At 40.5% G+C, this 19,221-nt stretch overlaps 3 protein-coding genes across 6 annotated transcripts in view; 1 reads left to right on the forward strand and 2 right to left on the reverse strand.

The window, feature by feature from the left end:
* mark1 (MAP/microtubule affinity-regulating kinase 1) overlaps positions 1 to 1,763 on the forward strand; it is a 32,319-nt gene extending 30,556 nt beyond the window's left edge. For all 4 annotated transcript variants that reach the window (XM_086170489.1, XM_086170499.1, XM_086170507.1 and 1 more), the window contains one exon: positions 61 to 1,763. In XM_086170489.1, coding sequence (XP_086026615.1) covers positions 61 to 406 — 346 coding nt within the window. In that variant the 3' untranslated portion in view covers positions 407 to 1,763. The remainder of the gene's footprint in view (positions 1 to 60) is intronic.
* LOC147236543 (leucine-rich glioma-inactivated protein 1-like) lies at positions 1,749 to 6,664 on the reverse strand. Its single transcript, XM_086170528.1, has 8 exons — positions 6,240 to 6,664; positions 6,031 to 6,102; positions 5,556 to 5,627; positions 5,384 to 5,455; positions 4,534 to 4,605; positions 4,140 to 4,309; positions 3,594 to 3,758; positions 1,749 to 3,516 (listed from the first exon to the last, which is right to left on the reverse strand). The coding sequence occupies exons 1-8, from the start codon at positions 6,428 to 6,430 to the stop codon at positions 2,699 to 2,701; spliced, it is 1,632 nt and encodes a 543-aa protein (XP_086026654.1). The 5' UTR covers positions 6,431 to 6,664; the 3' UTR covers positions 1,749 to 2,698.
* A 3,348-nt stretch (positions 6,665 to 10,012) lies between these two features.
* LOC147236544 (cone cGMP-specific 3',5'-cyclic phosphodiesterase subunit alpha'-like) lies at positions 10,013 to 17,400 on the reverse strand. The gene is made up of 22 exons (XM_086161942.1): positions 16,924 to 17,400; positions 16,387 to 16,539; positions 15,894 to 15,983; positions 15,561 to 15,701; positions 15,337 to 15,411; positions 15,197 to 15,261; positions 15,050 to 15,116; positions 13,522 to 13,569; positions 13,276 to 13,425; positions 13,039 to 13,182; positions 12,894 to 12,959; positions 12,662 to 12,808; positions 12,382 to 12,489; positions 12,190 to 12,299; positions 12,019 to 12,106; positions 11,823 to 11,923; positions 11,606 to 11,713; positions 11,454 to 11,517; positions 11,291 to 11,365; positions 11,123 to 11,206; positions 10,871 to 11,021; positions 10,013 to 10,772 (listed from the first exon to the last, which is right to left on the reverse strand). The coding sequence occupies exons 1-22, from the start codon at positions 17,389 to 17,391 to the stop codon at positions 10,735 to 10,737; spliced, it is 2,541 nt and encodes an 846-aa protein (XP_086018068.1). The 5' UTR covers positions 17,392 to 17,400; the 3' UTR covers positions 10,013 to 10,734.
* Between the last annotated feature and the right edge of the window lie 1,821 nt (positions 17,401 to 19,221).

A 19,221-nucleotide genomic window follows, 5' to 3' on the forward strand; every position in this document is an offset into this window, starting at 1 on the left:
ACACTCTGGCTCTCTCTCTCTCGCACCTGCTCTGCCGTCTTCCACTTTTGCCTATTGTAGGAGTGCATCTGGTGATGCTAAAGAGGATGGAGGCCGGGACTCGAAGCCTCGCTCGCTGCGTTTCACGTGGAGCATGAAGACCACCTCCTCGCTGGGGCCATCCGAGATGATGAGGGAGATCCGAAAAGTTCTGGATGCCAACAGCTGTGATTATGAGCAGCGCGAACGTTTCCTCCTCTTCTGTGTCCACGGCGATGCTCGTCAGGACAACCTCGTTCAATGGGAAATGGAGGTGTGTAAACTGCCCCGCCTTTCTCTCAACGGTGTGCGCTTCAAGAGGATATCGGGCACATCCATCGCCTTTAAGAATATTGCTTGCAAAATTGCCAATGAGCTCAAACTGTGACGGCAGATGGAGTCCCAGTCGGTCTTTGGTGAGCTCTGGGTACGTTTTCATCTCATCACTGGATTAGTGTTGATTTATAGGACATAATTCAGCACTGAAGGTCCTCTCACAGGAAAGGGGTGGCCTCAGCTGGTAATGTGCAATACTGGCCACGAATGTACTGTACAGGGTGACTGGATAGAAATCACTAGGTTCCACCTCTGTGACAGAGAGATAGCAAAAAAGAGCTACTACACCTTTTTTTTTTCTTCCGTCCAGCCCTCCATCTCTCTTATCAACCCGCTGCTCTTTGTCATAAGACACATTCATGTAACACAGGCAGTATGCAACTGAAGATGACCATCCTGCAATAATGTTCTCTTTTTCTAAACGCCTACTACAAGATCTACTCTCCCTGCTGAATAACCATTGAATTAACTGAAAGCTAAATTAGCCGCTTTTCCACCTGTGTTAAGTCAGTATATAGATCAGGCTGGAGTCCATACTAAAACTATGTAAAAAGAGAATTGTACTGTATGCATAACATCTGCAGGTACTGTATTATATATTGATTTTGAGTTCTGTACAGAATTGTTTCGTCAATACTGTCCTTTTTCATGGAATTTAAGTTTTTCCTAATATAATTGATGTCTCTTAGAGCATTATCCTTTTGGTCTGTGATTTTTTTTTTTTTAATTCTTTTTTTTGAGAGCCACCATTTTGAAAATATTTGTGTTTTTCGTTAATTTAAAGAGCGCTAAATTATTTTGTGGAATATTAAGGGATTTTTTCCCCTTGCCTTTTACGTTTTGATTCGCCTACAAGAAAAAAAGCAAAACAAAAAAAAAAACACTAAGTTGCACCATATAAACTTGAGTAGTAAGTTCAGTTAAAACTGAAAATGTGTTCACTTTATTTTTTCTCTGCAGTAGGTAGGTGATTTGGAGATCCTGCTGCAATTGCACAAGTTTTCCAGGGTGATGTATGTGAACATGAGAGTATGCACCTGTATTTCTTTCATGTTAGTTTGGTAATCCTCAATTACATAAAAGCAGGGTGTAAACAGGTTTCGCATAGAAAGGACAGTACCACCTCTATCCACTGCAGATGCATGGAGAGTCAAACAATCACCGTGAAGGAAGCATTTTGTCTTGTGGAGCCTTTTTAAAGAGCCTAAAGAGCCTGGTTAAGTCCTGCCACCAGTGTAATTTTGCAGGTACTTGTGTATCTCCTTGCTTTTTTTTTTTTTTTTTTAATTTTTTTTTTTTTAATTCAAAAAATTTTATTGTATTTATTCCATTACATTGTAATGTGCTGCTTTGTAGAATTGAGGCGTGCACTTTGTTGGAGAAAATAAAAAGGATTTTATTTGTTTGTATTTAGTTTATTTCATTTCTCATGGCTGAATCCCTACTTACACACTCAATTTCAAGAATGCATTTTCACTAAAGCAATGACATGAAAGTGTCAGTGTGTTTGTGTGTCATTTTCTTCAAGGACAAGGTGTCGGGATTTCTCCCTGAGGCCTTGACATTCCACATGAAGCTTGGATGAGAAACATCGATGATGAAAGCTTTTATTGACTCTGAATAGCATATTAGTAAATGGGTTAATCCTAATCATGACACTCCGGATGCAATTTGTTAGTTTATAGCATTATGAACAATATCCTTGATTTTTACATGTTATTTCTTTCAGTGCGTGTATGAGAAAGTCTTCTAATTGTGCCCAACATTCTCTATACTTGAAAAACAGTCACTTCCAAAAGTCAAAACATTATACAAACCATTAATGATGTACGTAATTGAGTTGCAGGGTAATACAGGTAGACACGACTTTTCTGTTGATTTTTGTAAAATTATAAATGTGTATTCAAAAATTATTTCAATCTCCTAAATTTGTATCTGCGTGGTCCCTCCTAAACTTACAAAAGCGTAATTTATAAATTACTTTCACATACAAGTGGAAAGATATAAATGTAAACATTTTTGTTTTGGCAGATTCATCCAGTGTTTAAATGTTGAAAAGATGTAACTGGTCATGCATTAATATCTTCAGAACATCTTAAATCTAATCCTAACTTGAGACGCATGCATTGAACTCGCCGTGCGTCTCAGCCAGACATGTCTGGCTGAGATACAAGTGGTTATCAACATGCACTGATATCAATGGAAGTTTCTTAAGATGGGGAGCAATGCTTGCCTTTCTCAAGTTAAGATCTGATAAGGTGGTCAGGCCTGTGTCTCGTGTAAAAGCCCACTCAGAAGAGAAAAAACACAAAAGTAAGTGAATAACCAGTCAGCATTAAAACGCTCAGTTGCTCAGATCAATAACTAGGTGCTCGTAAATCTGCGTTTTTCCTTTGAAACTAGAGGCCAGCAGAAACTGTCGGTTGTCAATAGAGACTGGTGAGAAGGCCCTCGGTGCCTGGATGTTCAGCTCCTGGAAATGGACGAACTCGCCTTTCTTGGCATCCCAGCGGTAAACCTGTGTGAAAGAGTAATCACTGCCCAGAATAGCGTACTGCCAGCTGCCCACAGAGAATGGCTGAAATACCATAGAGCCACGAGAGGGCATGGTCTGCAATTCTCGAAAGAGGGCTCCGTCCCACCGCATCACTTTAGAGTCTCCGATGAAGCGGGTCAGGCAGATGAAGAGGTCTGACTTCACCTGGAAATGCTTAACGGCATAGACGTCCTCCATCTCTGGGATGTCTGTGCGTCGGTCAAAAAGCTTGGTACTTTTGTTCCACTGGTAGATGACGGGCCTCTGGGAGCTGCTAGATAGGATCAAGTGCGGTTTGGAGGAGATCTCCATGTACTCGACATCTGTATCTCTGTACCACGGATGAAGCGATTGGTGAGAGTAGAAGCCATTGCCGTTCCACTTGTAGATGGTGGTAGAACCGGCTTTTGAGCTGTCAGCTATGACAAAGAAGGATTCTCCATCGATGCGGAAAGTCTCGACATCGTTTGGTTTCCGGATTTTCAGGATGTCGATGCCTTGGAGCTTAATAAATTTGTTGGCTGAGGTGTCACGCTTGTAGATGTGGGAGCCACCAAACAGCTGGGCCACAATAATGAAGAGCTGGTTGTCAATCACAAGAGGTTTGCAAATTACTGTGGATGTGCCTGATAAGGAAAAAGAAAAGATTTAAAGGCACGGCTTCAAACGTAGTCATTTTACGTTTCACTTGACTTTAACTTACTGTCGATATCATCAAAGTTCCTGAAGACCATCTCCACGTGATCCCACTCCAGAAAGCTACATTTGCCGATGAACGGCTGAGCAAACACCACATACTGGTCATTGCCAAAGGAAAAGGACTCAACAGATATAGATTCAAACTTCAAAGACTGGTAGGAGGCAAACTCTGTGAAAGACACAAAAAAACAAATTCAATAATACCTAAACAAATAAAGAAAAAATGAACACTAGTCTTTCTGTTTGTCATGTTAGAAAAAGCTTCAATGTTTATTGAGGTGTTTTTTTTCCCCTGCAAATTAAAGTATTTTGAAATAGGAGATAATGTGCATTACTTCATCTTTCATTGTATTTCAAACTTTAATACACACACACACACACACACACACACACACATATATATGTATATAGTGGCACTTTTTCATGAAAAAAGCATATCGGCTCCATATTTCAGCATTCATCTAAATTATTTACAAGTCTCCTTAATTTGCAGGGTAACCAAATGTGGAACTATGAACTAAAATAATAATGGCAGCAGTCTGTACTCCACCTGTGGTGATGCAGTCAAAAGACTGCGGCACCAAGTCATTGATCTTCTTGTCCAGCTGTGATGCCGGGCCTTTGCAGAAGATCTGGTCCACGGTCGCATTGGTGCTATAAATCCACTCCACCAGCCACTTCAGCTTACAGTCACAGGTGAACTGGTTCCCTCTCAGGTCCCTAAGGAGTGAAAATAAACCAAAAAAGTAACCTAACCCAACTATCAAGTTAACTATCTGTCTTCCATATGTAAATTTTAGAGGTGCTAAATGTGCCAGCTGCCCACGCATTTTTCAAGCATCGGCTGAAATGGAAAAATTATGCAGTGTGCTATAAATAGGTGGAGTACATTATGCTGTTATAGTAAATTAATAGACATTATAAATGAATAAAATCATACTTACACTTTGGTCAGGGCTTCAAGGCCCTTGAACATATCTTTGGGAAGAGTCTCAAGATTATTGTATGCCAGACTCCTGTAGAAGAAAGTACAAATATTGCTCTTGCTTTTTCTTGGATTATTTCTAAACAGTTTTTTGTGTAGTTTTTTTGCTTATTTCTCGATGATTTCTTGCACTTTGTTGGGTGTATTTTTATGGTCACATTTTTAATTTCATTTTCTTTCTCTATTTTTAGGGTAATTGTGTCATTTTATCTGGTACTTTGTAATATGTATATATATATATGGCTTGTGAGAGTCCTGATATACTGTAATTTACACCATATAACAAGCTGCAATGAAACAATTCATTGTATAATTTGATTGCTATTCAATCTCTTCAAGTTCTATTACAGATACACAAGATACTGTGTTTCACAGAAAAGAGAAACTTGAATAGTTCTAACTGATTTAAACGAGGAAGTGGTTAAGCAATGTTCCACTCTTAATAATAGGATAAGATATGGGAACTTAACCTACGTTCAGGAAAAAGTTAGTCTATTTTCAAAGCAGCCTTTTCCTTATGTTGGTGTTTTTTTTCTACAACACAGAGCGAGCAGGTGACTCAAACAAAGCTTGGTGGTTTTATAATACAATAATACAGCTGACTCCACCTTATCAATGAAGGACTACTACTATTTATATACATTATCAAAAAGAGACCAAATTTCAGGTGTTGAACAGTGGAGATGTTTTTGTAATCATAATCAATGCTGCACAGTGCTCAAGTAAATGACCAAATGTGCTGCAAAAACAACCCAAAACAAAACAGGTGAAACGGTGCTTCCCATTGGTTACAGACAAATTGTACTCACAGATGTACTAAGGTTTTAAGTCCACGGAAAGCAAACGGCGATATCGACTTGATCTGGTTGTTTTCGATGAATCTGAGAAGAACAGTGAAGTATGGAGCAGATGTGTGAGGACTGGGACCAATCGTGGCTTTTTGAGATGTTTTACAAAACACATCTGTTTTAATGAACTCACAGGTACTCCAGATGAGGAAGACCAAGGAAAACATCCTCGTTTATGGATTCCAAGTTATTGGCTGTGAACAGGCTGAGCAAAGACAGGGGGGACTCAACAAAATCCAGCTGTGTGCATTATAACATAACAATGTCTGCCAAAATCTATTTTTCCTTAATACAAGTAACACAATTATCATGATAACCACAGATAAACGTCCCAATAGGATTCTTGTTTATTACCAAGGACATGGTGACTAAGACAATACCTCTGCCCACGAGTGGGAGAGTGAGGGGAATTCCTGTTTCAAAAAAAAAGAGGGATTCCCCCTAAAAATCAATCTCCTCTAACCTGATCTGATTCACACAAAGACACTGTATAACGCCCTATTACGTGCAAGTAGGTCTGTGATGCCTTGCATATTCCAGTGGACATCAAACATGGCGTTGGTCCCCAGCAGCATCACATAACAAAGACATCAAGAGAGGTTTCTCACAGGAGATGCAGGGCAGGCGTGTGGATGAAGCTCTCCTTCGGGATTTCAGTGAATTCGGACTTGACGAATGATCTGAGGAAGAAGGGAAGAAGGAAAAAAAAATCCCTGGGTGTGCAAGGATGAAGCAATGCATGTGCAATGCATCAAAAAAAAAAAAAAAAAAAAAAAAAAAAAAAAAAAGTAGAGCTGGATTTGGAGAGGTGACTTACAGGGATATGACATCGGGGGGGAAGGTGCGAGGGATCAGCCCCGCGCTTTCGCACAGCGCGTTATCTTTGGTACAAATGCACGACGAGGGGCACCGAGGCTGCCGGGCTCTCTTGCTCTCCGCCAGCAGCAAAACGCATGCCGCCGCCGCGGCGAGCCGAAGCCAGGCCACTCCGCCGCAACTCTTCTCCATGCTCGCAGGTCACGACGACGCTCTGCGTGGACGAAACGGCCGCTGCGTTGCTTCGGGTTCCTCCCCCCCCTCCTCCCTCCCTCCCTCCTTCCCTCCGTCCCTCCCTGACGCCTGGCCGCCGCTGCGCTTCGCCTGCAGGCCGGGGAACAACCGTGCGCCTCCGCCCCTCCTCAGTCCACGGCGATGTCCGCTTCCGCTCCCGGGAAAAAAATGGAAATAAATGGAGAAAAAAAATCCAACGCAGGAAAAAACAGAAGGCTGGAGGCGCAGGTGTGTGTGTGTGTGTGTGTGTGTGTGCGGGGGGTGGGGTTATTGAAGGGTATTGAAGTTTTTTACGCGTTGGATAAGAACTTAAAACCGAACACCCAAGCAGACACTAGTCGGCAGTGTAGAATATTTCCAATCCGTTGTCAAATTACTGGATCGTATCACCAGACGGCGCGTTTCCATCCCCCGGTAAAACCACGCCTACGGGGTCTGAGCGAACGCCGATTGAGCGCCGGGGACGCGGCGGGGTCGCCGGTGGCGCAGATCCACCCGCGGGTGGGGAAACCCGGTGAAAATAATAAAACAGTCATCACGCAATCACGTGCCCCTTTAGCCATTTACGTAACCCCGCATGCTGCTCTGCTCCCCGCATTTAGATCCTCCAATCTCGGGTTGTGTTTCTTGCTATGTTGCCATGGCGACTGATGGATGGAAACTGGCCTTTGAGGGGTGAAGGGAAGCCCTCTTGTCACTGACAGCTGGTCTGCTTATAACTGAACCCATCCCCCTCATCTTTACACCCAACCCTGAACAAAGAACAGTTTAGATACAGCTTCTCAGCATTACATCATGTCTGGATTTTTCTTTTATTATATCTTATTATATATTATGGAAATATATAGTCTTTCCTACCTGAGGCTATCAGACTTTTCAATTCCTCTTCCTTCAGCTGCAGGGAATCTTCAAATCTTTGCACTTAAGACCTTAAAACACTTTATAGCCTTGACTTTGACACTTTATAGTTTTTGTATTTCTTATTCCCCCCCCCCCCCCCTTTTTTTTTTACTGTTTATACAATTTCCTACTATTATTTATCATTGTTATGTTTCACTTGAAACTCTGGCACAACAATTTCCTTCGGGATAAATAAAGTTGTTCTTATTCTTATTCTTATTCTTATTCTTATTCTCATTCTCATTCTCATTCTCATTCTCATTCTCATTCTCATTCTCATTCTCATTCGTATTCTTATTCTTATTCTTACTCTTATTCTTATTCTTATTCTTATTCTTATTCTTATTCTTATTCTTATATAAAGTTATTGCAGTAAAATATTGTCCACAATATATGTGGAGCCACGCCTGGTGTTTTGATCCCTCCTTGGTGGGGAGATGAATATGTTTCCTCACTGTCTCAAGGGGAACATGTGAACCTCCAGATAGGTTTGAAGGTCTCAGAATAAATAGCTGTGGTGGACCTGCAGTCCCTTCTGTCCCTGATGTCATTCTATTTCATAAACCCCCTGTCTTTTGACCGTGAGAATGCAATTCAGCCCGCAGAAATGATATCTGGGAAATTTAAAGTTGCAAGGCCGTGCAACGGGAAGGGTTTGTCGCAGAAGCAACAATCCAGTAAGAAATGGTTTAATTTCTCAGAGGGGGAGGGAGATATAAGGAGGGACAAAGTAGACAAAGATGAGCTTGACGGGACAGAAAGAATCAATTGTCATTTTTCATAAGCATGAAGCCACATGGGGAACACAGGATATTATTGTTATGTCACAAGATGATGGGCACCATCTGCTTAGTAAATGTCAGCATTCATCACTAGAATAGAGTGCACACTGTCTGCGGTGATAATAACACGGATGAAACAAATTCGTACATTCCTGAGTTCCTGTATTTTGTTATCAATTAATACTAAGTAATGCCAGAAATTAGTGACCATTCCATTCTCCAAATTCAACTATCCCTAGATAGGTTTTGTGAATTACATCAACTGTATTTTTCATGTAGATGTATTTCGAGAAGAATAATTGCAACAAAGACATCTGTGCTCCACTAGAGAGCAGTGAAGAGCAAACAGAAGGCCAGAGGCTGATGGATTTATGGACAGACAGTTCTTTTAATTTACTTCTCTTCTGAGTCAGGGCCAGACAAGAAATAAGTACACAAAGAAAGACTTAGATAAAATTTCTGCTCCTCTGTGGCTGTCCTAGAATATTTTTTTTAGCTCATCTCAATCGCTCAGTTCTCAATAACTAAAATCCTTGAATTTTGATTGGACTTGTCTTCACTGACTTGAAAGACATAATGAAAACAACCTGCATGCTTGATTTTTAGACACTCTGATGTATTACTTAATCTATTTAAATATACAGTGACAGAATTCTTTATTTTACATAAATTCAGAAAAATGGTACCAGTGTTTAGATATTGACATTTAGTAGAACTTTTATATTGAAATCATTTTTTCTCGACCAGCTTTACATTTCCAGGACGTAAACAATAAGTAAAAATGTTCCGGTGTAATAAAGAATACAGATTTAAGAACTCACATATGTAATGACACCAAAATTGCTGTCAGAAAGTGTCTGCTGACTGGAGTGAGAGTAGACGTATGATGCTCATGTTTGTTGTTTGACCTCTGAAGCAACGTTGTCTTAAGACATCCTGTCAGTTCATAAAGCTGGCTTACCTGCTATGACGCTACTGGTTGGCTTCTGTTACTTGGATACTTTGTGCGTCTGCTATGAACCATGAAGTTTGCACGCCACACGTCTGAGTCAATCAAATCAAAAGGATGAGCACTTATGGCAGAAACTGAATTAATGTCGACTTTTGTAATTAGTAGATATGAAAGACTCCTGCAATCTGCGCTTTCTAGAATAGGCATGTTTTATTATTTCAGCAAAATTTCTTTTATAAAAAAATAATTAAAAAAGAATAAAAAAATCCAAATGTTCTTCAGAATATAATGCAAGCAAAACTTGGATGGAAATCGACCTGATACTATTTAATGTTGTCGTATTATATTGTATCATATTCCTAACTGAACCTGGGAAAATCATCATTACATTCCTTTGCCAACATTTCAGGTTGAAAATGCTTGATTAATGTACATTGCTGTATTTCAGACACCTTTAGTGTTTAAAGTGCCTCACTCCCATGAATTACAAAAAGGCAATACCAAAATGCCCATTTTAAAATATATCAGTTGGTATTGTAACCTTTAGGAATGTGGTTGGGCTGAAAAGTATGAGGTGGTGGAAGACCGAGAACCTTACGGTATGTTGTTTTTAGCGAATAATCTCATGACGCACCATAACGTCTATTCATCACAGGGGAGTTCATGCACCAGTCAAAGGTTAAAGGTCAGGGTGGAGTGTGCAGGTATGTGTAATTATAACTATTTTAGATCTCAGCTCATTTTGCGCATTCTAGTCGGAAATAGCAGAATACTATTATGTTTTATAATCATAGGTTGCCAGCTGAAGAGAAAGTGTAATTGCTTTGTTTCAGTGAACATGAAAAAATTCAAGGTGCACAAAGTTGGCAAGATTTGAAAATGACTTTTATTTACAATCTTGACACATTACACATTTTTCTATCATACATAAAACTTTCTATATAACACCATGACACCTTCCTGTCTTTTACACACCACATGTGTTTACTCGAGTAATAAGCAGGACGGCTGTATTTTTACTTTATTTAAGTAAGCGACTTAAAATGGAAAGCCCAGGGACTCCAACTGGCTTAAATCTAAATCCAATTCAGTGAAATCTTCTTACATCTTTCAGCCCTTTGCTTTGGACGTATCCTTACATATTTTAAAGACACATATGAGAACGTATAGTTTTGGTTACATTTTATTTGCTGGTTTCTAAAATATCTAGAATATTCATGTTTATATATAGAACTGATATTTGCAAACTAATATTTTTTTCTCCGTTTTTGATTTGATTTCATCATGGGGATAGTCATACTACATTAGCTAGAAATCACAAAATTCAACATAAATACTTGATATAAAACAAAGATATTCAGCTGCTCTTTTCCTTTATCCAAAAGACAAAAAAATAAAGTATATTTTGGATACTGTTCAACACAAAGTGTAAGTATTACCAGTTAAAATAGCTTTTTTACTGAATGTATATTACAATGTACAAAAATATTTTGAAATTGTGGACATTCAAAAGTCCCACATAGAAGAATACATAAATTGAAAGCTTTTCCTTCCAGTCTCTCTCTCATTCACACACTTTACACTGACACATCCACAGATGCATTTGCATTAATAAATGCTCTTGCAGTCTAGCAGATAACACATGTCTTTGACTTCCCACCATTTTCTGAAAAAAAAGGAAGAAATGAAAGATGGTTAGAGACAGATACAAAGTAAATGAATAGCACGTAGTGCAGTTAGATGCCTCCAGTCATCTGCACTCACCCTGTTGGTCTCCGCCTTCCAGTTTTTTCTTCTCATCCTCAATAGCCTTTATCTTGGCCTCATGGACATCTGCCAGAGCTTTCCACTCTCCCCGGTTAATAGTCAGTCCCTGAAACATGGGACTGATCTCTGTGTGGAAGCGAGCAAACTCCTGCAAACACACGAAAAAAATGCAACAGGCCATAACTATTGTACAGGTTTGTTTTCACAAATGTAAACAACTTTTGTGTTAATCGTTGTATATCAGGGTACCTTGTATACAAAAGAGCAGACAAAATCAATGAAACCACACTGCATCTTTGGCAGCTCATCAGCATGATTTCTGTCCATCATAGGCTGGAAAAAAGATTATGAAAGACAAGAATTATGATAACTTGTTTAGTGAATACAACAACCAGAGACGTCTTTAAAAGCACTTACAATAGGTTGTTGCTCAAGAACAGTCCTTTCCAAGTCTCCTTGCTCCCAGAATTCTGCTGCCACCATGAGAGCCACCTTGGGGAAAAGTAACAAAAGAGTAATGAGATCCAATGGCTTGAGGTTTTGATGAGCGCAAAGTGTAAATGCATTGGAATCAACAAACCTTGCTCTGAACCTCCCATGGCTTTGTAATGGCAGACAAGTCACAAGCCGTCATCATCATTGCCCTGAAGAAATTAATTTGTTTATAATGGCAGCATATTCATCAACAATAAATACAGACAAAAGTTAACATGAGAAAATTATTGTATTTACATAATAATCTCCTTCCTGGTTGGGTTATTGGAGACATAGTTGATTTTTTCTTTCTCCTCTGAAATCTCTTCTACCAAATCGACAATTTTTTGGAACATGGTTCTCTTCCTGAAACATACGAAAACTATCAGATTGTATACGACTCCTTGAAATGTATTCACATGTGAAGGGAGGAAATAACTATTGGTTGATGACAAATAGCACAAAATCTCCATACTTGAAATAGAGGGCGAGATCAGTTGCAATTATGCACACTTCAAACAGATGTTGCACTGTCTCAAATTGACGCTTTTGAAGGTTTTGGAAGATATTCAGGTTCTGCAGAGGGTAGTAGAACAAGGTTAAGACAAGGTGAGGCAAGATCAGTGGTTAACGTCCTTGAGAAAAATGTACCGTTTGAACAGAGAACTAACCTCATCCTCCATCAGTGTCTTACTGTACTCCAGATGATGTCGCTCCATAACCGAGGTGCTGTGCAGTTTAGCCAGTGGAGATGCACTCCTACAATACAGTGTATTTGTTATTGCAGCTAAATCAAATTTTCCAGTAACACTATGACCCTGAAGTCCCATGCCGATTCTCACTTTGTCTGGTAGAGATTGTTTGTTCCTCTGTGGTCAATATCATGGCAAAATCCAGCTGCAACCATGGCAAAAGCCTCAAGATCAGAGTAGTACTTTTTCAGTTTACCTGTCTGTTTAAGAAAAGAGAGAATCAGTAGTCAAAACAAGAAGAAAAACAAGGTGGGAAAAATTCCACAGAGAGCTCTGACTCACTAGCAAGAGAGTGAACATAGTTTGTCCAACATTGAAGCCGTGCCTCCAGTTATGGTACGTTATATCACGGTATCCCTTGCGAACTGTGTACATCCATCTTGTCAGGACCTGCATAACAGAAGCAACAAATAAGGCTGGTTTAAAGCTCTGCCTTATTTTTGAAGTAAGTACAAGTAGGTTATATACCAACACGGTTTTTGTCAAAACATCAAATCGAGACGTAACATGCATAATATAAGCCGACAGTAAATGAAAGGCGAGTGGCTGAGAAGTGACCGACCTCGGCAGGGACTTTAAACTTCTCTATCACCCCAAGTTCGAAGAAGCAGCGGATACCACACTTGATGAGTTCAAACTCTGATAAGGGGAAGTCACTGAAACGGAACTCGTGCAGCTCCACAGTTTTGGCCTCAGGGATGTTTGCTCTCTGTATGTAAAGATATGCATTCCAAACAGTGAGGATGGAGTGACTGTTAAGAGGGCAATCGAGAAAAAAAATAAACATTTCCTACCAGCAGTTTATACATCTCTTTCTGGTCACAGTCCTCTGGTGCAGTGCCAAACTTGTCTTGAGTGTTCTTTGGGGGAAAATACATTTTTATCTGCTGTCATGTTTAATTTGAGTTGAAAGTGTGTAAGTGAAGATAGGGGTCTTACCAGAATGGTCTGAACATTCTCTGGTGTAGCCTTAGTCTGATACATGAGCATCTCCTGGCTAACATCTTTTTTCCATTCTGTTCTGTTAAGCTTGTCATATGTGTCACTATTCAGAGTAGACCAGCCAAGGAACTGGGTTAGAGCCTAAAAACATGGACACATACATATCAGTCAATGTGAATATTGATTACACACAATACACTGAAGGAATTTATAAATATACATTGTTTGCCATACTTCAGTAATTTGTTCATCATTCTCATCAAATGGTTTGCCATCTTGTCTGTTGTAGAAAGTGGCAACACCAACAATTTCTTCTTTTTTGTTGACAATAGGTAAGGAGAGGACATTCTTAATCTTCCATCCACTCTCATCCACTGCGTCTTTCTGTCAAAACAATCAGAGAATAACATTTTATCACATCTGTCTGAGATCTAGACAACAAAGCAATGGCAAAGTTGTCGGTCTTACATATTTTCTCACCTGAAATGTGAAATAGTCGTCGGCTGTGACGTTCATCATGTTGCAAATCTGAGTGAAACAAAATGATAGTACATAGATGAAGCATTGATCCCCTTTTCTGAAAGTGTTAACATCCATTCATCCATCTTCCCCCAGCTTATCCGAAGTCGGATCGCAGGGGCAGGCACTGGAGCACTGAGCCCCAGACATCCCTCTCCCCCGCCACATGGTCCAGCTCCTCTGAGGGGAACCCAAGGCATTCCCAGGCCAGCCTAGAGACATAGTCTCTCCAGCGTGTCTTGGGTCTTCCCCGTGGCCTCCTCCCAGATGGACATGCCCGAAATTCCTCCCCCGGGAGCCATCCTGACCAGATCACTGAGCCCCCTCATCAGACTTCTCTCTATGCGGAGGAGCAGCGACTCTACCCCAAGCTCATCCCAGATAACTGATCTTCTCACCCTATCTCTAAGGGAGGTCCAGCCACCCTGCAGAGAAAACTCATTTGGCCGCTTGTATCTGCAATCTCATTCTTTCGGTCACCACCCACAGCTCGTGACCATTGGTGAGGGTTGGAACCTACATCGACCGGTAAATTGAGAGCTTTGCCTTATGGCCCAGCTCCCTTTTCATCACGAGACTGGTACAGAGTCCGCATCACTGCATACGCTGCATCGATCCGCCTGTCGCTCTCCCGCTCCATCCTTCCCTCACTCATGAACAAGACCCCGAGATACTTGAACTCCGAGTGGGCACTCCAACCATTTCCGATTGAGCACCATGGTCTCAGATTTGGAGGTGCTGATCTTCATCCCGGCCACTTCACACTCAGCTACAAACCGCTCCAGTGAGAGCTGGAGATCATGGCCTGGGTAAGCCAACAGAGCCACATCATCTACAAAAAGCAGAAACTCAATCCTGTGGCCACCAAACCAGATCCCCTCGATGCACTGGCTGCGCCTTGAAATTCTGTCCATAAAAGTTATGAACAGAATCAGTGACAAAGGTTAGGCCTGGCAGAGTCTAACTCCCTCTGGAAACGGGTCCGACTTACAACCGGCAATGCAGACCAAGCTCAGACACCGGTCATACAGGAACTAAATAGTTCTGGGGTTTGGTACCCCATACTTCCGGAGCACCCCCAACAGGGTTGCCCGCGGGACACGGTCGAATGCCTTCTCCAGATCCACAAAACACTTGTAGACTGGTTGGGCAAACTCCCATGTTCCTTCGAGGACCCTGCCAAGGGTATAGAGCTGGTCCACTGTTCCACGGCCAGGATGAAAACCACACTGCTCCTCCTGGATCCGAGGTTCAACGACCCGGCGAGCCTCTTCTCCAGCACCGCTAAATAGACCTTACCAGGGAGGCTGAGGAGTGTGATCCCTCTGTAGTTGGAACACACCCTCCGATCCCCTTTTTTAAAAATGAGGATCGCCACCCCTGTCTGCGAGTCCAGCGACACCGTCCCCAACATCCACGCAATGCTGCAGAGGCGTGTCGCCTTGACTTCCATGCAACTAAAATCAAAAAACAATGATGCAAAACTTACAAATCCATTTTCAGCCACGTAGGTTGGGAGTCCGCTGACCAGAGCCCAGTGATCAGCAGGGGGCCCACTGTGAGTTCACAGAGGAGTGGGTTACACTTTGATTAGATAAGCATTTACATAAATCATCTGGCAAAGAATGATACTCACGGAATAACTTTAATTTCCTCTTTATCTTCAAGCAAGTAGTCAATAATTTTGTAGAAGATAATTTCCTGAATGAATTAAATGTAAACATTGAAATTTAAATCACACAAAATGTCAGAAAAATATCCAAGTGATGGACTTACTCTGCCGTCAGGAGTCTTGGGACCCTTGTATGGCTCCTGTTCCCCTAGTTTGATTGCCCATTCATCAAAAAATTCCTATAAAACAAAAAGTACTCATTATGTCGCAATACACTTTGATGATCAGTATACATACAAATGTGTTGCCAGCACTCAGGTATGGATAAGATGTGGTTAAATATGTATATTTCTGGTGATGTAAAACAACCTTTAAACTGCCAACTCACCTTGTCTTTGGTCATGTCCAAGAGTCCCACAGAATATCTCTCACATTTGAGATATGTCCTCACAGTGTACAAGGCTTTGTGAAATTGCCTTTCAATATCTGTCAGCTCTTCAAAAACTTTGCTTGCTGACCACAGCAAAACCTTTGGAGGTTAAAAAAAAAGGCACTGCTGTTGAATATGACCTTCATCCTAAAGCCATAGCGTTTACGATGCTGTAAATTTGGAGCTGTAGAACAGAAGGTCTCGCAAAACAATCGTTTTGAACACTACAGTGCTAAAATCTAGACAAATGTGATCTTGTGATAAACAAAAGCAATTACACCATATTTTTACCTGGCTTCTCCTTGACTCCACGTCCCACATGTAAGCGACATGGGCTTGTAGGGCAACCATAGTGGCAAAGTTTACATATTTGTTGAAGAGCTGTGTTGGAAGAACATTGTGTAATAAATTACATTCTAATTTCCCGTCATTGTTTTTTAAACAAAAACTGATTATTCTGTCTTGTTCAGCAGTACGGTCACAGTCATTTTGATGACCTTACAGTCTGGGGTCATCAAGCTGCCACAGACAAGAGGAAAAATTGTCTGAGCTGTCACTTTCTAATTGGATTATAAACTGAGTTTTCAGTTTGGTCCCAAGTTAGATCCCAAGCTTTTAAATATACAGGTCAGAAACAGGAAGCTAGTGGGCTAAGGTTGGCCCATTTATCTTCAGGTCAGGCTTAGTATGTAACATTCATACTTATATCCTGCCTACTGCAAGCAGAAATACAGGCATGCACCCTGATGGTCTGTTATTAAAAATGAAAATTCTGCACACTCACCTCCTGATCTCTCTTGGAGAATTCATCAGCACCCTGCTTGTTGAGTGCCATAACAACACCAATGGGTTCTTTGCCATTCATAAGAGGAGCTGTAATCATGTTTTTAGTCACGTATTTGGTCTGTTTGTCCACAAAGTCACTGAAATGAGAATCCTGGAAATAAATTAATGTAAGAAAAATAATTACCATGGGAAAATGCATCATCCATAGTTTAGCAACTTAAAACATTTATACATCCATGTACTGGATGCGTTGTATATTCAAGCAAATGCTGTATATTTTTTTCTGTCGGTGAAAAAAGTGCAGTTGATGGATTGCGGTAATTTCAAAGTAGTTACACTACTACAGTTTTAGTGGTATATAAGGTCTTGACATTTTCAATGACATTTACTAGTACAGTTAATAGCGTGTAAAAATCCATAGCATCTCCTCACAAAAATACACACATACAGTGAATTTCCCAGTCTTGCCATTCGAGTTGGACAGTTGATATTTTACAGAAAAATGTTGCCCACCTATCATTTTTTAGTAGCTCACCTTCTTCACATCAACAATATTCTGTGGCTTCTTGGAGTGGGCTGTCCATCCAACAATTCCCATGTCAGTGGGGAAAACAATCTCCAGATTGGGGTTTACGATGTTCTTCTCAAACGGGGAACTGTGTGTCACATCGAAAAGGACTGTGGACAGTTCAGGTGTTCCATTACGAGCCCTACAACAGAAGTAGCTACATCGGTCAGCCTGGATCAGCAAAGCAATTCTTTGGAGGATTTTATGCAGAGGTTTTTCAACTGGGTTGCTGCCTTGCATCTCCTTAATGAGCTCAAACATGAACTCTGCCTCCTGGATGGTTGAGACATCCTTGAATGAAGCCGGGTCTTTGACTTGCACCTGGTTGTTGAAGGCAGCCGTGATCACTTCTGCCTTGATTTTTTTCTCATAGTACTCCTTTGCAAACTGCGGGTTGTTATCAAGAAATTTTTCAACAGTATCTTTATCTGCCATTTTGCTGAATTCCTTAAATCTGTCTCCTTTAGTTGCTTCACAGAGATGCTCCTTTGAGACTGGTAGAACTGGATGTAGGAGGAATGGAGGAGTAATGTCGGCTTCCACACGATGTGATGATGCAGTCCCTACAGCATCTTCAAAACTTCTTAAACAGGACCAAAGCTTCAGCTGCAAACTTGCCACTGAGAACAGAAGGTAGTGAGTGGCTTACTAGGTAAGGGGATCCCAGAGGGCACTAATGACTGTGACGCAAGAGTCATAAAGCTCCTCAGCTTTCCTAAGATGTAAATCCAGCCCCTTGTCATTTTAGTGGAATCAATCCCTTCACAGATGACAACTGAGTTATGGCACCTGTAGGTCATGAAGTCAATGTTGGCAAGGAGAAAGAGGTCCAGAAATTGACTTGTGTCTTTCTTCAGGAGCATCGCCTTTGAAATAGTTGATTCATTAAAAAGAAATGACAAAACAATTCAGATGGGTTAACACAATCTTTTACAAAGATAGGTATAGAAGGATTATACCACAACAACACCATGTAAAGCCAATCAGGGGAAAAATTGCCCACTTTGTGAGAGTTGTTTTAAGTGTGTTATTGTCTAGGAAGATTGGTAACGTAGAGGATTTGAGAACTTTGAGGATTTTTGAAGATACATGGACCAGTGAACAATTTCCTCAAGACAAAAGACAACTTGGAAGCAGTCAGGAAGGCAATGCCAGAATCCAAAAATAATGGCTTTCTAATTGCTCCAACTGCAGGAGTATGTACAGCCAAATGAATTGTGATCTAATAAAAGCCAAGGCACAGGGTGTGTTTCTATAATGAACTTGGCTTTGTTGGGCTACTGTGGTATCCACTGGGTTGCAGCAGCAACTAACAAGTGACAGGATTAAGTGGGATTTCTATCTACTCCTTAAGAGTTTATTTACTTTTGTTTGCATTGCACTAGTATGACCTGCTAATTCAAATGTCCACTTCCAGGACAAATAGCAAAATGACATGGAAAATAGTGATTTTAAATGGAGCAATACCATTCACATAACTATTTTGGTGAGAATGTACAAGTGTTGTTTAATTAATTTAATTTCTGTTGAGTATGATACATATAATGGAATAGATTGCAGGCAAGCTATTTAATCAGAGTTGGCACCAAACACTAAGTCTTAAATTGCTGAAACTCAATGGATTCGGGTTTTAGCATTAAAATTTAAATTAAAAATTTTTCTATTTTTCAAAAATGCCTCACATCAGCACAAAAACAAAAAAATGGTTTATGAATTCTACAGGAATTAGGTATGACCTGTTGATGTCAAGTATCACGTCATCACTGTGCACTCTGGAGATTGGATCAGGGATGGCTTCAAATGATTTACAATGACATAGATCATTCTTCCAGGCCTGCCTCTTAGCGAAAATCGAGGCTTTCATTAATTAATGACAAACAGATATTTGGTGTCAAACTGACATATAAGCAGTGTTGCAACCATCCAAACAATTTGGGCAAAAAAAAAAAAAAAATCATCACATTATTAACTCCAAAGGTATTTGTGTTTTCTTTCTTTTTGTCTCCAGGAAATGTACTTTTACTACAATTAAATACAGAGATTGTGTAGATAGTGAACAAAAAGCCAAGGTGACAGTCACTTTCATTATCATTAGATTTAGGGCAAAATGTTTCCAGCTTAACTTGCTTTTCAGCATTTCTTGCTTGTAGATAAGTTGTGTACAATGTTGATATTCATGAATATACACAACTATACTGATCATAAGGCAAACAGGGGTTATACTGTGAAAAAATCTTGGATCAGAATGGTCATGTTCATAAAATT

Source organism: Fistularia commersonii, chromosome 2, assembly GCF_037954325.1.
Source record: "Fistularia commersonii isolate RoL2024-O1a breed Wild chromosome 2, RoL_Fcom_v1.0, whole genome shotgun sequence".
Classification (NCBI taxonomy): Eukaryota; Metazoa; Chordata; class Actinopteri; order Syngnathiformes; family Fistulariidae; genus Fistularia; species Fistularia commersonii.

Excerpts from the sequence above, each read along its gene's own strand:
- LOC147236544 (XM_086161942.1), bottom strand. The coding sequence starts at position 17,391 with ATGGCAGATAAAGATACTGTTGAAAAATTTCTTGATAACAACCCGCAG. Across the intron at positions 12,300-12,381 it reads CTATGTTCACTCTCTTGCTA|ACAGGTAAACTGAAAAAGTA; the intron begins GTGAGTCAGAGC and ends TTTCTTAAACAG. Across the intron at positions 11,366-11,453 it reads CATGGGAGGTTCAGAGCAAG|GTGGCTCTCATGGTGGCAGC; the intron begins GTTTGTTGATTC and ends CTTTTCCCCAAG.
- LOC147236543 (XM_086170528.1), bottom strand. The coding sequence starts at position 6,430 with ATGGAGAAGAGTTGCGGCGGAGTGGCCTGGCTTCGGCTCGCCGCGGCG. Across the intron at positions 5,628-6,030 it reads ACGCCTGCCCTGCATCTCCT|CCTGTTCACAGCCAATAACT; the intron begins GTGAGAAACCTC and ends GTCTTTGCTCAG. Across the intron at positions 4,606-5,383 it reads CTTAAAACCTTAGTACATCT|GAGTCTGGCATACAATAATC; the intron begins GTGAGTACAATT and ends TTTCTTCTACAG.